General features: G+C 46.2%; 1 protein-coding gene across 1 annotated transcript in view; it reads left to right on the forward strand.

Moving 5' to 3' along the window:
• LOC149428989 (protein mono-ADP-ribosyltransferase PARP14-like) overlaps nt 1-20,022 on the forward strand; it is a 41,282-nt gene extending 21,260 nt beyond the window's left edge. Inside the window, 6 exon segments of the mRNA XM_089666863.1 lie at nt 833-1,012; nt 3,220-3,435; nt 5,584-6,186; nt 14,046-14,173; nt 15,426-15,600; nt 19,149-20,022. Of these exon segments, the coding sequence (XP_089522989.1) occupies nt 833-1,012; nt 3,220-3,435; nt 5,584-6,186; nt 14,046-14,173; nt 15,426-15,600; nt 19,149-19,435 (1,589 nt within the window). The 3' untranslated portion in view covers nt 19,436-20,022.
• Nucleotides 20,023-20,477: the final 455 nt, after the last annotated feature.

Genomic DNA, 20,477 nt, shown 5'->3' on the forward strand with positions numbered 1-20,477 from the left:
ACTGTAGGTGGCGCAGCTGGAGAGGAAGTCAGGAGAAACCTGGTTTCTCTATGGTTTCCTGCTCCCTTGGCAGAGTTCTGGTTGGCCACACTGCATTCAGGTGACCCCTGGCAGCCAATCTGAGGTCAGCAGATGTTTAAGTCCCTACACCCAGGTTTTGCCACACATTGCATCACTAGCCATTCCATGAAGCTCTCTACGCACTGTTGTTGGGCTCATCTGAAGGCCACACCAAGTTTGGAGGTCTTTAGCTATTGACTCTGCAGACAGTTGGCGACTTCTGTGCGCTTCAGCATGCGCTGACCCCACCCTGTCATGTGACGTGGCCTACCACTTGGTGGCTGAGTGGCTGTTGTTCCCAGTGGCTTCCACTTTGTTATAATCCCACTAACAGTTGAGCGTGGAATATTTAGTAGCCAGGAAATGTCACGGATGGACTTATTGCCCAGGTGGCCACCTATCACGGGACCACGCTTGGAGTCACTGAGCTCCTGAGAGCGACCCATTCTTTCACCAATGTTTGTAGAAGCCGTCTGCATGCCTAGGGGATGGATTGTATACACCTGTGTCCATGGAGGGGATTGGGACACCTGAATCACATGATTTGGAGGGGATTGGGACACCTGAATCACATGATTTGGAGGGGATTGGAACACCTGAATCACATGATTTGGAGGGCAGGCCCAATACTTTTGACAATATAGTGTAGGTACGTATACACATTTTTTTTGACGTAGCTCAGTCAGCAGCGAGGGAGAAGGGACCTTTTCCAGGCTAGTTAGTGCTAGGCAGGAATAGATACATTACTAGCTGACGTCTCCATTTCTGGCAGGTGCCCAACCTCATGAGGGACTCATCGTCACCGATTCTGGAAACATCAGACATTGTAAATGGATTCTTCATGTGACGGGAGCAAATAATTCATCAGTTATCAAGAATATTGTCCTGGATGTCCTACAGGAGTGCGAGAAGCGCCAGGTCTCTTCTGTCACCTTCCCCGCTCTGGGAACAGGTATGATCAATGAATCACAGACAGTTTTGCTTGCATGTGAAAGATGACAATAAGTTCTCCTCTCAGCTGCACCCAATAACCACCTGACTTAGTCTGGGAGGTTCCCAGCACAGGAAGGGGTTCTACACATCTTCCAAGCTTCGTGGGATTGTCAGCCGGGTGTTGTTCTATAATACTTCTTGGTGCAGTTTTCTTGCCACAAAGAGAAATGGAGGACATTCAGGGGTGGCGGGTATCTCCATGAGGTTCCATGCACACTAGAAACACAGAATTGCTAGAAAAACGCTGGATGAGAAATGCTTATATTTGGCGTCTTTGTGCCGGTGTTCAGCAGTGTTTAGGAGCGTGAACATTTTGGTTGTTAAGGAGCAGGCGGCCACCATCCACCGCGTCCTTAACAACGGATGACTCATCAGCTGTCATCTGGCTTCCCCGATGACAGCTGAATGTAATCCAAAAGATTTTTAGCAATTAATACTTAGAAAAAAAAACAGTGTGGGGGTCACACCCTTATGTCTGGTATGGAATCTGACAGGAACCCCACGCCCAAAGTTTAAAAAAAAATGGCATTGGGTCCCCCTAAAATTAATACCAGACCCTGATCTGAGCAGCCTGGCAGGCCAGGAAGGAGGGGATGAATGACACCCCCCGAACCATACCAGGCTTCTTGCCCTCAACATGGAGGGGTGCTTTGGGGTAGGGGGCTCCCCCCCCCCAAAGCACCCCCCCCCAAGCACATTTTCTCCATGCTGATAAGGACAAGGGCCTCTTCCCCACAACCCTGGCCCGATGGATGTTGGGGGTGACTTATCACAATCTGGAAGCCTTCTTTAACAAGGGGCCCCCCAGATCCTGTCCCTGGGCACTGGTGGTATTATGTGGAGTGGGGGGGCACCACAAGGAGATTGAGGGGAGGAGATTTGTGTTGGGATGGAGAATGTGGGGGGTTGGCAGGGGGTAGTAATTGTTCAGGGATGGGAAATTTAAGAAGGAGTGCTAGGAGTGGTGATTTTGGAGGATTTGTGTTTGAGAGGGAAGAAAAGGATTTATGCTAGGAGGGGGTGCTAAAAAATGTGATATGGTCGAGGAGGGAGGGGAGTTGTGCTAGTAGGAATGATTGGGGGTATTTTTGCTAGGAGCGAAAATTTGGGGGGGTGGATTTGTGCTCTGAGGGGGAATTATTTTTTTTTTTTTTTGGGGGGAGATATGTGCTGGGGGCATATGGGGGGAGAGAGGATTTGAGCTGGGAGGAGCAAAGATTAGAAGGAGAGGAAAATGTATGCTTTGGGGAAGGCATACAACTTAATGCTTGATTTTTTTTGGGGGGGGAGAGGGGATTTTTGCTGACATACAATGCTCAGATATTTGGGGGGGGGTTCAATTTGGCATGTTTTCCCTGGGCTCTAGATGACCTTGTCCCCGCACTGCATACCAGGGCCAATCTAGACAGGAGCCAGTTATCCTACCAGCATGTCTTTGGAGCGAGGGACAAAACCAGAGTACCCGGAGGAAACCCACACAGGCACAGGGAGAAGATGCAAACTCCAGGCAAGTGGTGCCGTGGTTTGGATTCGAACCGATGACTCTAGTACTGACAGGCAGAAGTGCTAACCGCTTAGCCACAGTGCTACCCATTGGTTCCCACCATCCGTGCACTTAGCAGTGGAAGACTCTCATCCATATCACCCAACTTTCTGAGATTGGAATGAGGGACACCTACTAGCAAAAATATGCAGGAATAGGACACACCCCATAACACCCCCCCCCCCCCCCCCACACACACACACACACACCTTAAAGCAGAATTGTACAAAAAATGATTGGTTAAACCCACTAGTGCTTTTTTTTACCACTACTATTCCTTTTTATATTGGCTGTTGGAATTTACAAATGCAGCAATTTAGAAATTGGATGAAAGGTTTGGCGCTGGGAAACACTTTTTGATAGATAAATAGTGTGTTTTATATACAACTATATGGATCAGACCAAAATGAGGGACAAATGGGGAGGAAAGGAGGACTTGTGAATGAAGGACAGTCCCTCGAAATCGGGGACAGTTGGGAGCTATGCCTCATCCGATGTGCAGCAGAGACTCCGGAGGTCCGATTCCTCTCTGTAATGTTTTTTACCGTTACGTTTAATGAAAGAAAAGTTACATTTTGTGGTCAGTAGATATCTATGGTGAACGTTTCGTCTCGTTGATACAGGTGCGGGGGGATTAGCCGCCTCCACAGCGGCCGCCTCAATCCTGGATGGTTTGGAGGAGTTCATCAAATCTAAATCGGTCCGTTCTCTTCGGACGGTGAAAGTGGTTCTATTCCAGCAACAGTTGCTGAGCGATTTCTACATGAGCATGAAGAAGAGAGAGGGGACCGCCCTGCCTGAAGTGCCCGAAACCAAATCCCTCTTCACTAGAGTCTGCGGTGAGTGGGGTGAGAGTTCAGGGCGGCCAACAGAACAAGAATCGGGAAGAAACATGTCTGTGTGTAGGAGGAGCTCAGGATCTTGGAAGAGCCACCAACTGAAATGACAAAACCCGATATTCTTGTCCGAACACAAATTTATTACAATGAGAAATTAAGAATCAAAAGCATTTTGGGGGCTTTAGCTCCACCCCCTTCATCTGGGCTACTGCTGGTCTGATGATTAATGTAGAGATGCTAATCCCTGAATGCTGAACGATTGTGCAGTAAATCTCTGCTATTGCTGCCTATCAGCTCCTCCCCTGCCGGAAGCCCAATTTGTGTCCCTGATTGGTAGATCAAGCACAGCTCTGTTGCTCCTGCCCCTCTGCTGTGACTGAGCATCTCAGGCATGCTTGTTGAACACATTGATGTCATTGACACTGGTCTTGTGTGCTCTTTCTCCCACCCCTTGTGCTCTCACCATGAAGTTTGGGTGCACCTATCAGGCATCCTGATATCATCTTCAATGATCTAGCGTGCTCAGTTGCTCCTGCACCCACCGCTGTCACAGTCCATCTCGGGTATGTTTTTTGTTCATGCTGATGTCAACATCATTGATCCTGCTCTGTTGCTCCTGCCCCCTCTGCTGTCATCATGCATCTTGGGTGTATCTGCCGGGCATGCTGATTCCACCATCATTGGTCTAGTGTTCTCTGTTGCTTCCACCCCCAGTGATGCCACTGAGCATGTCAGGTACACCTGCCTGGAACATTGACATCATCATCTCTGATTTAGGCTGTGGTGTTGCTCCTGCCCCCTCTGCTGTGACTGGGCATCTCAGGCATGCTTGTTGAACACATTGATGTCATTGACACTGGTCTTGTGTGCTCTGTTTCTCCTGCCCCCTCTGTGGCCATAATGCATCTTGGGTTTACCAGTCAGGCATGCTGAAGTAATCCGCATTGGTCTGCAGTGCTCTGTTGCTCCCACCCCATGTGCTGTCACCATGAAGTTTGGGTGCACCTATCAGACAACCTGACATCATCTACACCAGTGGTTCTCAACCTGTGGGTCTCGACCCCTTAGGGAACCCCTGTGAAAGGGTCGTTCGACCCCCAAAGACCATCAGAAAACACATATTTCCAATGTGTAAAGAGCAGCTGCTGTGTAGAAAGCAGCAGTATTGGAGGTAAAACTACACTCATGAATTATAATTACTGGATAAATAATTTTATGGTTGGGGGTCACCACAACATGAGGAACTGTATTAAAGGGTCGCGGCATTAGGAAGGTTGAGAACCCCTGATCTACACTGATCTAGTGTGCTCAGTTGCTCCTGCCCCCTCTGCTGTCACCATGCATCTTGGGTGATTCCACCATCATTGGTCTAGTATTCTCTGTTGCTTCCACCCCCAATGATGCTACTGAGCATGCCCGGAACATTGATATCACCATCTCTGATCTAGGCTGCGCTGTTGTTCCTGCCCCCTCTCCTGGGAGCTAGTGTAGGGTGTAGAGCTTTTCCAGGCATATGTGTTAACATGCACTGGTCTCAGGTAAGTGCCTGGTGGCAGAGACCGGCGCTGTCAACCAATGATAATTATTCATCTCCTACAGAGCAGTGTGGTTGAACAGCGATATGGGGAGGAGGGGCACACTGCCCACCATGCTGGATACACAGCTCAGTCAGTAATGAATCAACTGCTAACTTCCAACAACGTCCAACTGTATACTGATGACTGAGTCCACATACATACATACATACATACATACATACATACATACATACATACATACATACATAATCTTTGCTTTATTCTCCTAAGCCCTGATGAAGGAGTTGCAGCCCCTGAAACATTTTGGCTTTGCAAACACTCAATTCTTCTGCGGGAATTCCTATGCGCATGCGCGTTCCCGATTGCGATTCTTCTTGCCGGAAATCCCTTTCACAGATTGGTCTTCTAGGGATTAAGTTTCCATCTACTGTAATGGGTGAAGCATTAAATATCAAATGAACTTTATACAGAACATCCTCACAGCTCCTCAGCAGAAATCCATGTTACCCAATCCTGGTCTACATCCCTTTCATAAACTATTTGTTCACAATGTATATTTCCACTTTCAGAGCAGTTTGTGACGCCATTGTTTCTTTTCTTCCTCCTGTAGAATATATTAGGCCACCAAAAGTACCAAAGCAAGTTCAGAAGCTCACCGCCCTCCGGTTGATGGACGCCATTGAGCCTGTGGTGTTCAGCTTGTGTGCTGAAGATAAAAGGAGTGTGGACAAGACGAAGGCTTGGCTACAGCAGCTGATCGACAATGAACATGCTGAGAAGGTGATCAGAGAGGAATGTATCTCCGAATTAGAAGAAGTTGAGGTGCAGAAGATCTCCGACCTCCAGAAAAAGTTTCAGGTCTCTGTCATCTACAAGCCACCCGACCCCTCCATCCGGATTGTGGGCCTCATCCGGGACGTCCTGCTTGTGTCCGGGGAGATTGAAATGATTTTAAACCAGGAAAAAGACAGGAAGAACAAGGAGCGGAAAGCAGAGTTCACCAGTAATCTGGTGGAATGGAGATATAACAATGGAGGAGCTATGGTTCCCTTCGACAAGATGACAAACCTGGAGCTGGAAGAGGCAAAAAATGACAACAAGGTCCAGATCCCAATCCAGATCCAAGGACACCAATATACTGTCAGTGTACAAGCAGAAAAGGCCACAGACAAGTATGGAAACCAAATTCAGATCCAACGTGTTATGAAACATGGTAATATGTCTCTTCATGTTAATTTTTCCATTGTATTATATAAACCCAACTGGAATTGCTGGGAAGAGTCACCTCAACCAAGACAGCTGGAGCATTCCTTCCACAGGAGATAGTACATTGTCCTGGGCTGTCCTGCCTTTCCTATAGCTATACCCAATGGCACACCATGGCTGATCTATAGGTTTCAGTCATTTTTATTGTAGTGCTACCCCCTTAGGAGCTGCTGAGTTTTTGGGCCCCCCTATTCCTGCACAGCCAGGCAACACACACTTTCCAACTTTCTTACAGAGACAATGACCAGTCCGTGGGCTTGTTTTTGTTGTTTTATTGAGAGAAAACAACTTGGATAGGAAAGGCAGATTATGGGATGCCCAACTTGACTTGGTATGAACATCTTGAGAACAAACGTCCTTCGCTAGGTACACAAAAATTGGATCCTGGACAGTACTCCCTGTGGAGTGGCATCAGTCCCTTGTGGATCAGTACATAGTTACATAGTTAGTCTGGCTGAAAAAAGACAAAAGTCCATCCAATTCATCCATTTAAAAAAAAAAAAAACTTATCCTACACCCACAGTTGATCCAGAGGAAGGCAAAAAAAACCCATCAAAGCATGATTCAATGTGCTCCTGCAGGGAAAAAATTCCTTCCTGATCCCCCGAGAGGCAATCGGATATTCCCGGGATCAACTTTCCCTATAAATGTTATATCCAGTTATATTCTGTGTATCCAAGAAAGAATCCAGGACTTTCCTACAGCAATCCACTGAGCTGGCCACACCCAACTCTGGAGGGAGTCTATTCCACATTCTCACAGCTCTTACTGTGAAGAAACCTTTCCGTGTTTGGAGATTACATTTCTTTTCCTCCAGATGTAAAGAGCGCCCCCTTGTCCTCTGCGATGACCTCAGGGGGAATAACTACACCGAGTTCTCTATATGAACCACTGATGTATTATACATGGAGATCATATCCCCCCCTTATGTATTATACACGGAGATCATATCCCCCTTATGTATTATACATGGAGATCATATCCCCCCTTATGTATTATACATGGAGATCATATCCCCCTTATGTATTATACATGGAGATCATATCCCCCCTTATGTATTATACATGGAGATCATATCCCCCCTTATGTATTATACACGGAGATCATATCCCCCTTATGTATTATACATGGAGATCATATCCCCCCTTATGTATTATACATGGAGATCATATCCCCCCCTTATGTATTATACATGGAGATCATATCCCCCCTTATGTATTATACATGGAGATCATATCCCCCCCTTATGTATTATACATGGAGATCATAACCCCCCTTATGTATTATACATGGAGATCATATCCCCCCCCCCCTTATGTATTATACATGGAGATCATATCCCCCCTTATGTATTATACATGGAGATCATATCCCCCCTTATGTATTATACATGGAGATCATATCCCCCCTTATGTATTATACATGGAGATCATATCCCCCCTTATGTATTATACATGGAGATCATATCCCCCCCTTATATATTATACATGGAGATCATATCCCCCCCCCTTATGTATTATACATGGAGATCATATCCCCCCCCCTTATGTATTATACATGGAGATCATATCCCCCCCCTTATGTATTATACATGGAGATCATATTCCCCCTTATGTATTATACATGGAGATCATATCCCCCTTATGTATTATACATGGAGATCATATCCCCCTTATGTATTATACATGGAGATCATATCCCCCCTTATGTATTATACATGGAGATCATATCCCCCCTTATGTATTATACATGGAGATCATATCCCCCCTTATGTATTATACATGGAGATCATATCCCCCCTTATGTATTATACATGGAGATCATATCCCCCCCTTATGTATTATACATGGAGATCATATCCCCCCCCCCTTATGTATTATACATGGAGATCATATCCCCCCCCCCTTATGTATTATACATGGAGATCATATCCCCCCCCTTATGTATTATACATGGAGATCATATCCCCCCCTTATGTATTATACATGGAGATCATATCCCCCCTTATGTATTATACATGGAGATCATATCCCCCCCCCCTTATGTATTATACATGGAGATCATATCCCCCCTTATGTATTATACATGGAGATCATATCCCCCCTTATGTATTATACATGGAGATTATATCCCCCCCTTATGTATTATACATGGAGATCATATCCCCCCTTATGTATTATACATGGTGATCATATCCCCCCCTTATGTATTATACATGGAGATCATATCCCCCCTTATGTATTATACACGGAGATCATATCCCCCCTTATGTATTATACATGGAGATCATATCCCCCCCTTATGTATTATACATGGAGATCATATCCCCCCTTATGTATTATACATGGTGATCATATCCCCCCTTATGTATTATACATGGAGATCATATCCCCCTTATGTATTATACATGGAGATCATATCCCCCCTTATGTATTATACATGGAGATCATACCCCCCTTATGTATTATACATGGAGATCATATCCCCCCTTATGTATTATACATGGAGATCATATCCCCCCTTATGTATTATACATGGAGATCATATCCCCCCTTATGTATTATACATGGAGATCATATCCCCCCTTATGTATTATACATGGAGATCATATCCCCCCTTATGTATTATACATGGAGATCATATCCCCCCTTATGTATTATACATGGAGATCATATCCCCCCCCCTTATGTATTATACATGGAGATCATATCCCCCCCCCCCTTATGTATTATACATGGAGATCATATCCCCCCTTATGTATTATACATGGAGATCATATCCCCCTTATGTATTATACATGGAGATCATATCCCCCTTATGTATTATACATGGAGATCATATCCCCCCTTATGTATTATACATGGAGATCATATCCCCCCTTATGTATTATACATGGAGATCATATCCCCCCTTATGTATTATACATGGAGATCATATCCCCCCCTTATGTATTATACATGGAGATCATATCCCCCCTTATGTATTATACATGGAGATCATATCCCCCCCTTATGTATTATACATGGAGATCATATCCCCCCCTTATGTATTATACATGGAGATCATATCCCCCTTATGTATTATACATGGAGATCATATCCCCCCTTATGTATTATACATGGAGATCATATCCCCCCTTATGTATTATACACGGAGATCATATCCCCCTTATGTATTATACATGGAGATCATATCCCCCCTTATGTATTATACATGGAGATCATATCCCCCCTTATGTATTATACATGGAGATCATATCCCCCCTTATGTATTATACATGGAGATCATATCCCCCCTTATGTATTATACATGGAGATCATATCCCCCCCTTATGTATTATACATGGAGATCATAACCCCCCTTATGTATTATACATGGAGATCATATCCCCCCCCCCCTTATGTATTATACATGGAGATCATATCCCCCCTTATGTATTATACATGGAGATCATATCCCCCCTTATGTATTATACATGGAGATCATATCCCCCCTTATGTATTATACATGGAGATCATATCCCCCCTTATGTATTATACATGGAGATCATATCCCCCCCTTATATATTATACATGGAGATCATATCCCCCCCCCCTTATGTATTATACATGGAGATCATATCCCCCCCCCTTATGTATTATACATGGAGATCATATCCCCCCCCTTATGTATTATACATGGAGATCATATTCCCCCTTATGTATTATACATGGAGATCATATCCCCCTTATGTATTATACATGGAGATCATATCCCCCTTATGTATTATACATGGAGATCATATCCCCCCTTATGTATTATACATGGAGATCATATCCCCCCTTATGTATTATACATGGAGATCATATCCCCCCTTATGTATTATACATGGAGATCATATCCCCCCTTAATCTCCTCTTCTCAGTAGAGAATACATTCAGTTCCTCTAATCTCTCCTCATAGCTGATCTCCTCCATGCCTCGTATCAGTTTGGTTGCCCTTCTCTGTACTTTCTTCACTTTTTGTGAATTGGAGCCCAAAACTGAACTGCATATTCCAGATGAGGTTTTAGTAATGATTTGTACCTGGGGGGAGGGGGGTCATTTTTCAGTCTGGAGTCTATACTTCTACTAACACAAGATTTTGCTCGCTGTAGAACCCACAGCTTGGCATTGCTGCCATTATTAAGCTTGTGATCTACCAGAACCCCCAGATCCTTCTCCACCATTGACCCCCCCCCAGATCCTTCTCCACCATTGACCCCCCCCCTTCAGATCCTTCTCCACCATTGACCCCCCCCCCAGATCCTTCTCCACCATTGACCCCCCCCCTCCCCAGATCCTTCTCCACCATTGACCCCCCCCTCCCCAGATCCTTCTCCACCATTGACCCCCTCCTAGTATGTATGATGCATATTCTTAGCCCCCAAGTGCAGAACCTTACATTTATCACCATTAGCCCTCATTGGCCCCATAGTCCCCCAATTACACAGAGCATTGAGGTCGGCTTGTAAGTTGGATACATCCTGTAAGGACGTTATTCCCGGCACAGCTTGGTGTCATCTGCAAAGACTGGAATGGGATTTATAATCTCACACCCGATAATGGTTATAAATATATTAAAAGGTAAAGGTCCCAACACTGCACCCTGGGGTCCCCCACTAATCACACTGAACCTTGGGGTCCCCCACTAATAACACTGCACCTTGGGGTACCCCACTAATAACACTGAACCTTGGGGTCCCCCACTAATAACACTGAACCTTGGGGTCCCCCACTAATAACACTGAACCTTGGGGTCCCCCACTAATCACACTGAACCTTGGGGTCCCCCACTAATCACACTGAACCTTGGGGTCCCCCACTAATCACACTGAACCTTGGGGTCCCCCACTAATCACACTGAACCTTGGGGTCCCCCACTAATCACACTGAACCTTGGGGTCCCCCACTAATCACACTGAACCTTGGGGTCCCCCACTAATCACACTGAACCTTGGGGTCCCCCACTAATCACACTGAACCTTGGGGTCCCCCACTAATCACACTGAACCTTGGGGTCCCCCACTAATCACACTGAACCTTGGGGTCCCCCACTAATCACACTGAACCTTGGGGTCCCCCACTAATCACACTGAACCGTGGGGTCCCCCACTGACACCCCTAGACCATTCAGAGTATGAATCATTAACCACTACTTTCTGAATACGATCTTTTAGCCAGTTTTCTATCCATTTACATTCGGATTTTTGCATCCTGTAGACTTTACCTTACACATTAGCTGTGTGTGGGGAGCTGTGTCAAAAGCTTTTGCAAAATCCAAGTATACCACGTCCACCACCACCCCTCTGTCCAAGTATACCATGTCCACAGCCACCCCTCTGTCCAAGTATACCACATCCACGGCCACCCCTCTGTCCACGTATACCACATCCACGGCCACCCCTCTGTCCACGTATACCACGTCCACGGCCACCCCCCTGTCCACGTATACCACGTCCACGGCCACCCCTCTGTCCACGTATACCACGTCCACGGCCACCCCTCTGTCCACGTATACCACGTCCACGGCCACCCCTCTGTCCACGTATACCACGTCCACGGCCACCCCTCTGTCCACGTATACCACGTCCACCGCCACCCCTCTGTCCACGTATACCACCGCCACCCCTCTGTCCAAGTATACCACCGCCACCCCTCTGTCCAAGTATACCACCGCCACCCCTCTGTCCAAGTATACCACCGCCACCACCACCCGTCTGTCCAATATTTTGCTCACCGCCTCATAAATAGAAATCAGATTTGTGTGACAACTTCTGTCTTTCATGAATCCACGCTGTCCGTGGCTTACAATATTTGTTTCCAGCAAGAACTCCTCTCTGTGGTCTTTTATTAAACTCTCCAGTATCTTCCCAACTATAGAAGTGACACTAACAGGTCTATAATTACTTGGTAAAGATTTTGACCCCTTTATAAATATTGGCCCAACATTGGCCTTACACCAATCCAGTGGTACTATGCCAGTCATTAAAGAGTCCCTAACAATGAGAAACAATGGCTGTGAGATGACAGAGCTGAAATCTGTAAGGCCCCGTGGGTGTCTGCCATCCGGTCCACGGGCTTTATTCACCTTTATTCTATTCTATAATATTTCTGGATCATATCAATTGTGAGCCAATGTGAATCATCTGGGGGGTGTCAGTACCACGCCCATTATGGACCAAGAGCCCCCCCATGCTCCTTTGTATACACAGAGCAGAAGAAGGGATTTCATACATTGGCCTTCTCTTTGTCCACCCCCCCCCCCCAGATGGTTCTGTAAAGGGCCTACATGCTGGGACCGGACCTTTCTACTATTAATATATTGGAAGAATGTTTTGGGTTCCTTTCTGCATATTCTGTCCTATTCTTTGTAAGGTGTAAATGATGATCGCGTTCCTTCATTTTTATATTTAATAAAAGTTCTTTTCTTATCTATCGCCTTTGTAACTTTGGCCGTAAGCCACATAGGTTTGATTTTTAGCCTTTTATACTTGTTGCCCATGGGAATATATTTTGCAGTGTGGTCACATACAGTCTTTTTTGAAGAACTCCCATTTCTGTGTTTTGTTCATCGATGCCAATATTCCCAGTCTAAGTCTTGGAGAGCAGCTCTCAGCCTTGGAAACTTAGCTCTCTTAAAATTTAGCATTTTTATTTTTCCTGTGCTCGCTGTTTACAGCTAACAATAAATGAAATCATGTTATGGTCACTGCTACCCAGATGTTCTTTTATATGGACATTTGTAATAAGCTCCGCATGTTTTGAGATTACCAGGTCCAACAGAGCACCATTCCTAGTTGGGACCCTTCTGAACTGTACTATAAAATTGTCATGTAGTCGGTTTAAAAATGTTTGCCCTTTGACTGTTCCTGCAGTAACATTACTCCAGCAGTGTTACTTTTTCAGGAGCACTATGTCCCCTGGATGAAACTCTCAAAGCCCCAAGTTTGCAGTAACTACCAGCCCACCTGTCCTCATTGAAGAGTGTGCCAGAGTAAAGGATTTGTGTTAGCTGTGAAACTGTCCTAATGAAAGCTTGCTGGATATTGCATCTGGCAGACCTCTCCCTTGTAGGCCTTGGGGCTGTAGAGGTACTCACACTGTCCCTTTTTTTTATCCTGCTGCTTTGGATGAGACTTCTTTCAGGCCTTTTACTGACAACAACCCTTGCTGGCCAGGCTCCTCAATATTTATGCGCTGACCCAACCACCCTGCTAGGCCTCCTGCCTGAGAATTTGTCAGATTCCCATAAACAATCAGATTCCTTCCTCTGTATCTCCGCCCACTAGTTTCTGGAAGTTTCCATGGACCTCCAGAACCAGGGGGAGGTGGTAGGCCTGGTCTGCAGAGCCCTCCAGCCTGAACTTAACCTGATCCTCCAGGCCTTAACGCAAGCCAGCTTGGATTTTTTGGTCCTTTGCTCAGACGCCCAGAAGATGAGCTCAATAAATTCAGTGGCAGCCAGATATCTCACCTTCCATCACTTCTGGTGGCGCATCTACCTGTCTATGGCTAGTTACCATTTCCTACATTGCAGAGACATGGAGGGAATGTGGCAGGATAAAGATAACCATCTGGGATAAGGTGGACGATCTGATCTTCTGGTAGGATTTGGTGGCTTTATCAGCTTCCAGAGACCTGAGGGTATGAGGGCACCTCAGAAATATCTTCTCTACATTCAGCTATTCTTATTGGCTTCCATGTCAATGCTTTCAGTGAGGTTGAGCACCAGGGTTTTACTTGTTTTGTTTTTCTTTGGCTCCTGGCTGCACATCTTATCTTTCAGATGAGCACACTCCTGGATTACCATCACACTGGACGGGTAAGATGGAAGAAGTAGTCCTTCCAGGAACTCCTGAATACTCTGCCGTACAACAGAAATTAAAAAAAAGCTGCACGAAGCAAATACTGAAGGTAACGTCTCCCAATACATTGTGACAAATGATGTCAGCTGTCAGTGATAGAATTCTGGGTAACAATATGTAGGGACTGGACACACCAACATGACACTGGCGACTGGTGCTGAGTATGTGCCATGACCCTCTATGTCACCAGGGAGAAATGTTTGACTTGCCTGGAGAAGCAAGCTAACACTGCTACTGGGTGACACCAGATAAATCCTCTGGTAGAGGCTCCTCTGGTAACTTCTCATATAGGCTTGACTGATGTAAAGTGCCGATCTGTTGGAAGCGGGCCAAAATTCTAGAAAGGCAGCATATAACAGATATAGGGATGCAGGACCCTTCAAGGATCTCCTAGGGCAACAGTAGAAAATACTGCAACAGAACAGCATGCGCAGTCTGATGGTCAGTTATCAGGCAAAGCTCATCTCAGGATTCCAAAGCTTAGCCAAAGAGTAATTGTGATCAGGCTGGAGGTAAATTTCCAACTTCGTAGCCAGATGTGAAGGCCATGTCCACTACTTGTAGTCTACTGCATAGAGTATGAAGATTCTCCAGCAAAGGGCAAACCGAGGATGAAAAATCCAACCATCCGTCATACTTGTCATGGTGGCGGCAGCTACAGGCAGAGCAATGTACTGGTACCGGCAGAATGACCTATGGGTATGTCGCTCTGGCCGTACTAACACGGGGGGGGGGGGGGCTGTGTGTGTAGTTTAAAGACCACTACTCTAAGTTATAGGAAGTGGCACTGAGTTATTCAACTGTATCCACGGCACTACCCGGTGGTTACAATTATACAATTTTGACCTTTTTTTTTATTTATATCACAAAAAATAAAAACCCCAATGGTGACCAAATACCACCAAAATAAAGCTCTATTTGTGTGGAAAAAAAAAGGCCATCAATTTCATTTGGTTACAGCGTTGCATGACCGCACAATTACCAGTTGAAATAGCGCAGTGCTGAATAGCAAAAAATGGCCTGGTCAGGAAAGGGGGGGGGGGGGGAGCGTACGGGGCTGAAATGGTTCACCGGGAGTTTAGGTTCAGGTTTGGCAGTACAGTGTAAAGAACTGGACATTCAAATGAACGACTGGCATGGAATGGGAAGATATAGACCTTCAATAGAATATTCCACCCATACCTCCATGTTGGAGCTGTTTGATACTTGACCTGTCCATGTTTTCTTCATAGAAGAGGTCCTCTCCTGTCTACTAGCTGGTAGAACATTATATACATCTGAGCCTTTGTATGTCCTCCCAGATTCTGCGTGTACAGAACCCAACTTACTGGCTCACCTACCAGATCAAGAAGCAGAGCATCGACTCCAAGAACGGTTCCACCAACAACGAGAGAGAGCTTTTCCATGGGACCGACTTTGACTCCATCCAACATGTCAATAGAAATGGATTCAACCGGAGCTTCGCAGGGAGACATGGTGAGAGATCTCAGAGGAACAATTACAGCTTAATAGCCAGCTCTGTAATGTTGACAAGAAAAGATGTGGATGTGTTTGTATCATTGTATGCATGTTGATTGTTGCAGCAAATTGGATCCCATTGTATAAAGGTTTGTACCTTCCTTTGGATTATCTGAGGATTTCATACTGGCCAGCAGAGCTGACTCTTCTATACACATACCAGACCATATCTCCCAGGTGTTTGTATCTGCCTGTGTCCACGTTGGGGAAATTTCCTCTCACCTCCAGTCAGTGCCGGGACAAGGCCATCTATAGCCCAGGGCGAACATGCCAAATTTAGCACCCCCCTCCCCCAAAAATTATGAGCATTGTGTCAGCAAAAATCCCCCCCTTTCCAAAAAAAAATCATGAATTTGCAAGTTTACCCCGCTAAGCATAAATTCCCCCATCCTCACTTTACAAATCTACCCCCCCTACTGAAATCCCCCTCCCAGTGCTCAAATCTTTGTACCCCCTTCCCCCCCAGCTCAAATCCTATCTCTCCCCATATTCCCCCAGCACAAATCACCCCTCCCCCCATAAAAAAAAAAAAGAAAATCCCCCTAGCACAAATGCTCTACCCCTCAAATTTCTTATCCGAGCACAAATCCTCCTCCCTACTCCAGTTCCAAATTAGGATTGGGGGGTTTGGAGTTAGGGATAGGGGTTGGGGATAGGGTTTAGGGGAGTAGGTGTTAGGGTTGGAGATTAGGGTTAGAGGGTTGGGGAGTAGAGGTTAGGGGATTAGGTGTTAGGGTTAGAGGGTTGGGGGTTAGGGATTAGGTGTTAGGGTTAGAGGGTTGGGGGTTAGGGATTAGGTGTTAGGGTTAGAGGGTTGGGGGTTAGGGATTAGGTGTTAGGGTTAGAGGGTTGGGGGTTAGGGATTAGGGATTAGGTGTTAGGGTTAGAGGGTTGGGGGTTAGGGATTAGGTGTTAGGGTTAGAGGGTTGGGGAGTAGAGGTTAGGGGATTAGGTGTTAGGGTTAGAGGGTTGGGGGTTAGGGATTAGGTGTTAGGGTTAGAGGGTTGGGGGTTAGGGATTAGGTGTTAGGGTTAGAGGGTTGGGGGTTAGGGATTAGGTGTTAGGGTTAGAGGGTTGGGGGTTAGGGATTAGGTGTTAGGGTTAGAGGGTTGGGGGTTAGGGATTAGGTGTTAGGGTTAGAGGGTTGGGGGTTAGGGATTAGGGATTAGGTGTTAGGGTTAGAGGGTTGGGGGTTAGGGATTAGGTGTTAGGGTTAGAGGGTTGGGGGTTAGGGTTTAGGGATTAGGTGTTAGGGGATTAGGTGTTAGGGTTTGAGGGTTGGGGATAGGGCTTATGGTTAGGAGGTTAGAGGGTTGGGCTTAGGGGTTAGCGTTAGGGGTTAGCGTTGGGGTTAGGGGTTGGTGTTGGGGTTAGAGGGTTAGGGGTTGGCGTTGGGTTAGAGGTTAGGGTGGTTTCATAGAATCTCATGTAAGAGGGGAGGGAGATGACTGAAGACTGTGAAAAGGAGGGGATTGAAAACTCTGATGTGAAGGGGGGAGGCCTAAGGACTCTTATGTGATGTGGAACGGATACTGAGGATGTTGAAGTGAAGGGGAGGCGGACCGAAGACTCTGATGAGAAAGGGTGGACTGAGGAGTCTGATATGAAGAGAGGGGATGAGGACTCTTGATAAGAAAGAGGGGGGTAGACTGAATACTCTAATATGAAAGGGGAGCCTTCTGATGTGATAGGAGACTGTTAAGAGAAGGGGGGACTCTGATGTAAGGGGAGACCCCCATTTTACACTGGGGTGCCTTGAGATTTAACATACTTTCAACTGGTGCCATGACCAGTGTATTGCCTGAATTCAATAAGGACCAATACAATGAACTGGTATATCTGCCTACAACAGAATCTAGAGCCTTACAACCCAGTTACTGCAGCAGGTACTAAAACCTGACAAATTATGTAACCCCCCCCCCCCCATTGCATCCAGAACAAAGCTGGGCTTTAAAAATCTACAGCATCAACCCCAGTACAGCCGGGCTCTTCTTTGCTGCATCAGGTTTGTTGTTTCTTAACCTCTCGCCCTCCTGAGGATTTACCCCCCTTAATGACCACGCCTCTTTTTGCTACTCGGCGCTGCACTAATTCAACTGACAATTGCGCGGTCATGCAACGCTGCACCCAAACGGAATTTACGTCCTTTTTTTCACACAAATAGAGCTTTCTTTCGGTGTAATTTGATCACCTGTGCGCTTTTTATTTTTCATGCTATAAACAAAAAAAGGCTAAACATTTTGAAGAAAAACAATATTTTTTACTTTCAGCTATAAAAAATATACAGTAAACTCAAAGTTGGTTATAAATTTAGTCCAAAATGTATTCTGCTCCATGTTTTTGGTAAAAAAAATCCCACTAAGTGTATATTGATTGCTTTGTGTGAAGTTATAGCGTCTACAAAGTATGGGAGAGATACTGCAATTTACGTCATTTTTCTGCTATACAGCGCTGCGCTAGTTTAACGGACAATTGCGCGGTCATGCAATACGGTACATAAATGAAATTTACATCCTTTTTTTCCCCACAAATAGACCTTTCTTTCGATGGTATTTGATCGCCTGTGCGGTTTTTATTTTTTGCGCTACAAAAAAAAAGGCTGACAATTTCGAGGAAAAAAAAAACTATATTTTGGACTTTTTGCTATAAAACATGTCCAGTAAAAAAAAATGCAAAAATCTAATTTAGTCATAAATTTCTGCCAAAATGCATTCTGGGACATGTCTTTGCTAAAAAAAAAAACCCAATACGTGTAAATTAATTGGTTTACGTGAAAGTTAAAGCATTTACAAATGGCGGGAAAGATACTGGGATTTTTAGTTTTTTTTTTTTATACTAATAATGGAGGCGATCAGTGACTTATGGCGGGACTGCGGCGGACATTCTGACATTGGGGGGTACTGACTTGGGGTCACTGACATCCCCAAAAACACTAATACAGTGATCAGTGCAACAAAACAAAACACTGACACTGTACTAATGGCACTGGGGAGGGAGGGGTTAACTTTATTTAGCAGGGAAGGGTTATAGGAGTGAGGGGGAGTGTTTTACTAGGGGGCGGGGCGGGGTGTGTACTGGGCGGGACAAGGCTGATCGAGAAAGAGAGAAACTGTTCTTTCTCGATCAGCTCATCCTCGAGCTGACAGGGAAGTGACAGACAGCACAGCTACTGCAGCTGTGCTGTCTGTCGCTGTTTGCCGCCGATCGCCAGGAGATAGCCGCTAAGGACCGGCTGTGACCCGGCGACTCACATCTGCGGTTTTGATTGGTGGGACAGATAGGGCGGCTGCGCGCCTCGCACACGCCCCCTATTTGTTTACAAAACACACGTTTTAAAATGTGGTTTTGCCTGCGAGTGCCGCCCTGCCGCCATATATATACAGTGGCTGGGCGGCATGCGGTTAATGCTGGCTTACTTCATTTTCACCTCCAGACCTTCTCTCCTGCTGCACCTCTCCTCTGGAATTCTCCCATATTAACCTGTGACGTGTCTTTCTTTTAAACAGCTGCTGTTTATGGAAATGGAACTTATTTTGCAGTAAATGCACGTTACTCTGCTGATGTCACATACTCCAAACCTGATGGAAATAGACAGAGACACATGTACCTGGCCCGCGTTCTCACCGGACTCTACTGTGTTGGAAGCCGTGGGATAATAACCCCTCCAGCCAAAAATGCAGCCAACCCCACCGACTGCTATGACAGCGTGACGGATGACGTCCAGAACCCTTCAATGTTTGTGATATTTAATGACATCCAGGCCTACCCCGAATATCACATCATCTTCCAGTGATGACCTATGACTGTGTCCGAGGATCACACAAATCTCCAGGACAGCGACTCATGAAATGCCCATTTTAGTGTCACTTGGTCTGATCGGGATATAATATTGTCAGAGTGTGGCGTCATCACTTGTCTACAGCAAGCATCAAACATTGATACCAGAGGAAACCAGCACACAGGGACTCCATTCCAGAGGAAACCAGCACACAGGGACTCCATTCCAGAGGAAACCAGCACACAGGGACTCCATTCCAGAGGAAACCAGCACACAGGGACTCCATTCCAGAGGAAACCAGCACACAGGGACTCCATTCCAGAGGCAACCAGCACACAGGGACTCCATTCCAGAGGAAACCAGCACACAGGGACTCCATTCCAGAGGCAACCAGCACACAGGGACTCCATTCCAGAGGCAACCAGCACACAGGGACTCCATTCCAGAGGCAACCTGCACACAGGGACTCCATTCCAGAGGCAACCAGCACACAGGGACTCCATTCCAGAGGCAACCAGCACACAGGGACTCCATTCCAGAGGCAACCAGCACACAGGGACTCCATTCCAGAGGCAACCAGCACACAGGGACTCCATTCCAGAGGCAACCAGCACACAGGGACTCCATTCCAGAGGCAACCAGCACACAGGGACTCCATTCCAGAGGCAACCAGCACACAGGGACTCCATTCCAGAGGCAACCAGCACACAGGGACTCCATTCCAGAGGAAACCAGCACACAGGGACTCCATTCCAGAGGCAACCAGCACACAGGGACTCCATTCCAGAGGCAACCAGCACACAGGGACTCCATTCCAGAGGCAACCAGCACACAGGGACTCCATTCCAGAGGCAACCAGCACACAGGGACTCCATTCCAGAGGCAACCAGCACACAGGGACTCCATTCCAGAGGAAACCAGCACACATGAACTCCATTGTGAAGGACCAGAGAGTGACGAGGAGGTGAAGGTCCTAGCTTCCCATTGTATATATTCTCTGGGATCTCCGTGGCTCATTGCTCCACAACTCCTCATGTGCTGCACTCATTCTCTGGGA

The sequence above is a fragment of the Staurois parvus genome, unplaced genomic scaffold (assembly GCF_062004578.1).
Source record: "Staurois parvus isolate SC_StPar_1 unplaced genomic scaffold, SC_StPar_1.0 ptg002875l, whole genome shotgun sequence".
NCBI classification, from domain to species: domain Eukaryota; kingdom Metazoa; phylum Chordata; class Amphibia; order Anura; family Ranidae; genus Staurois; species Staurois parvus.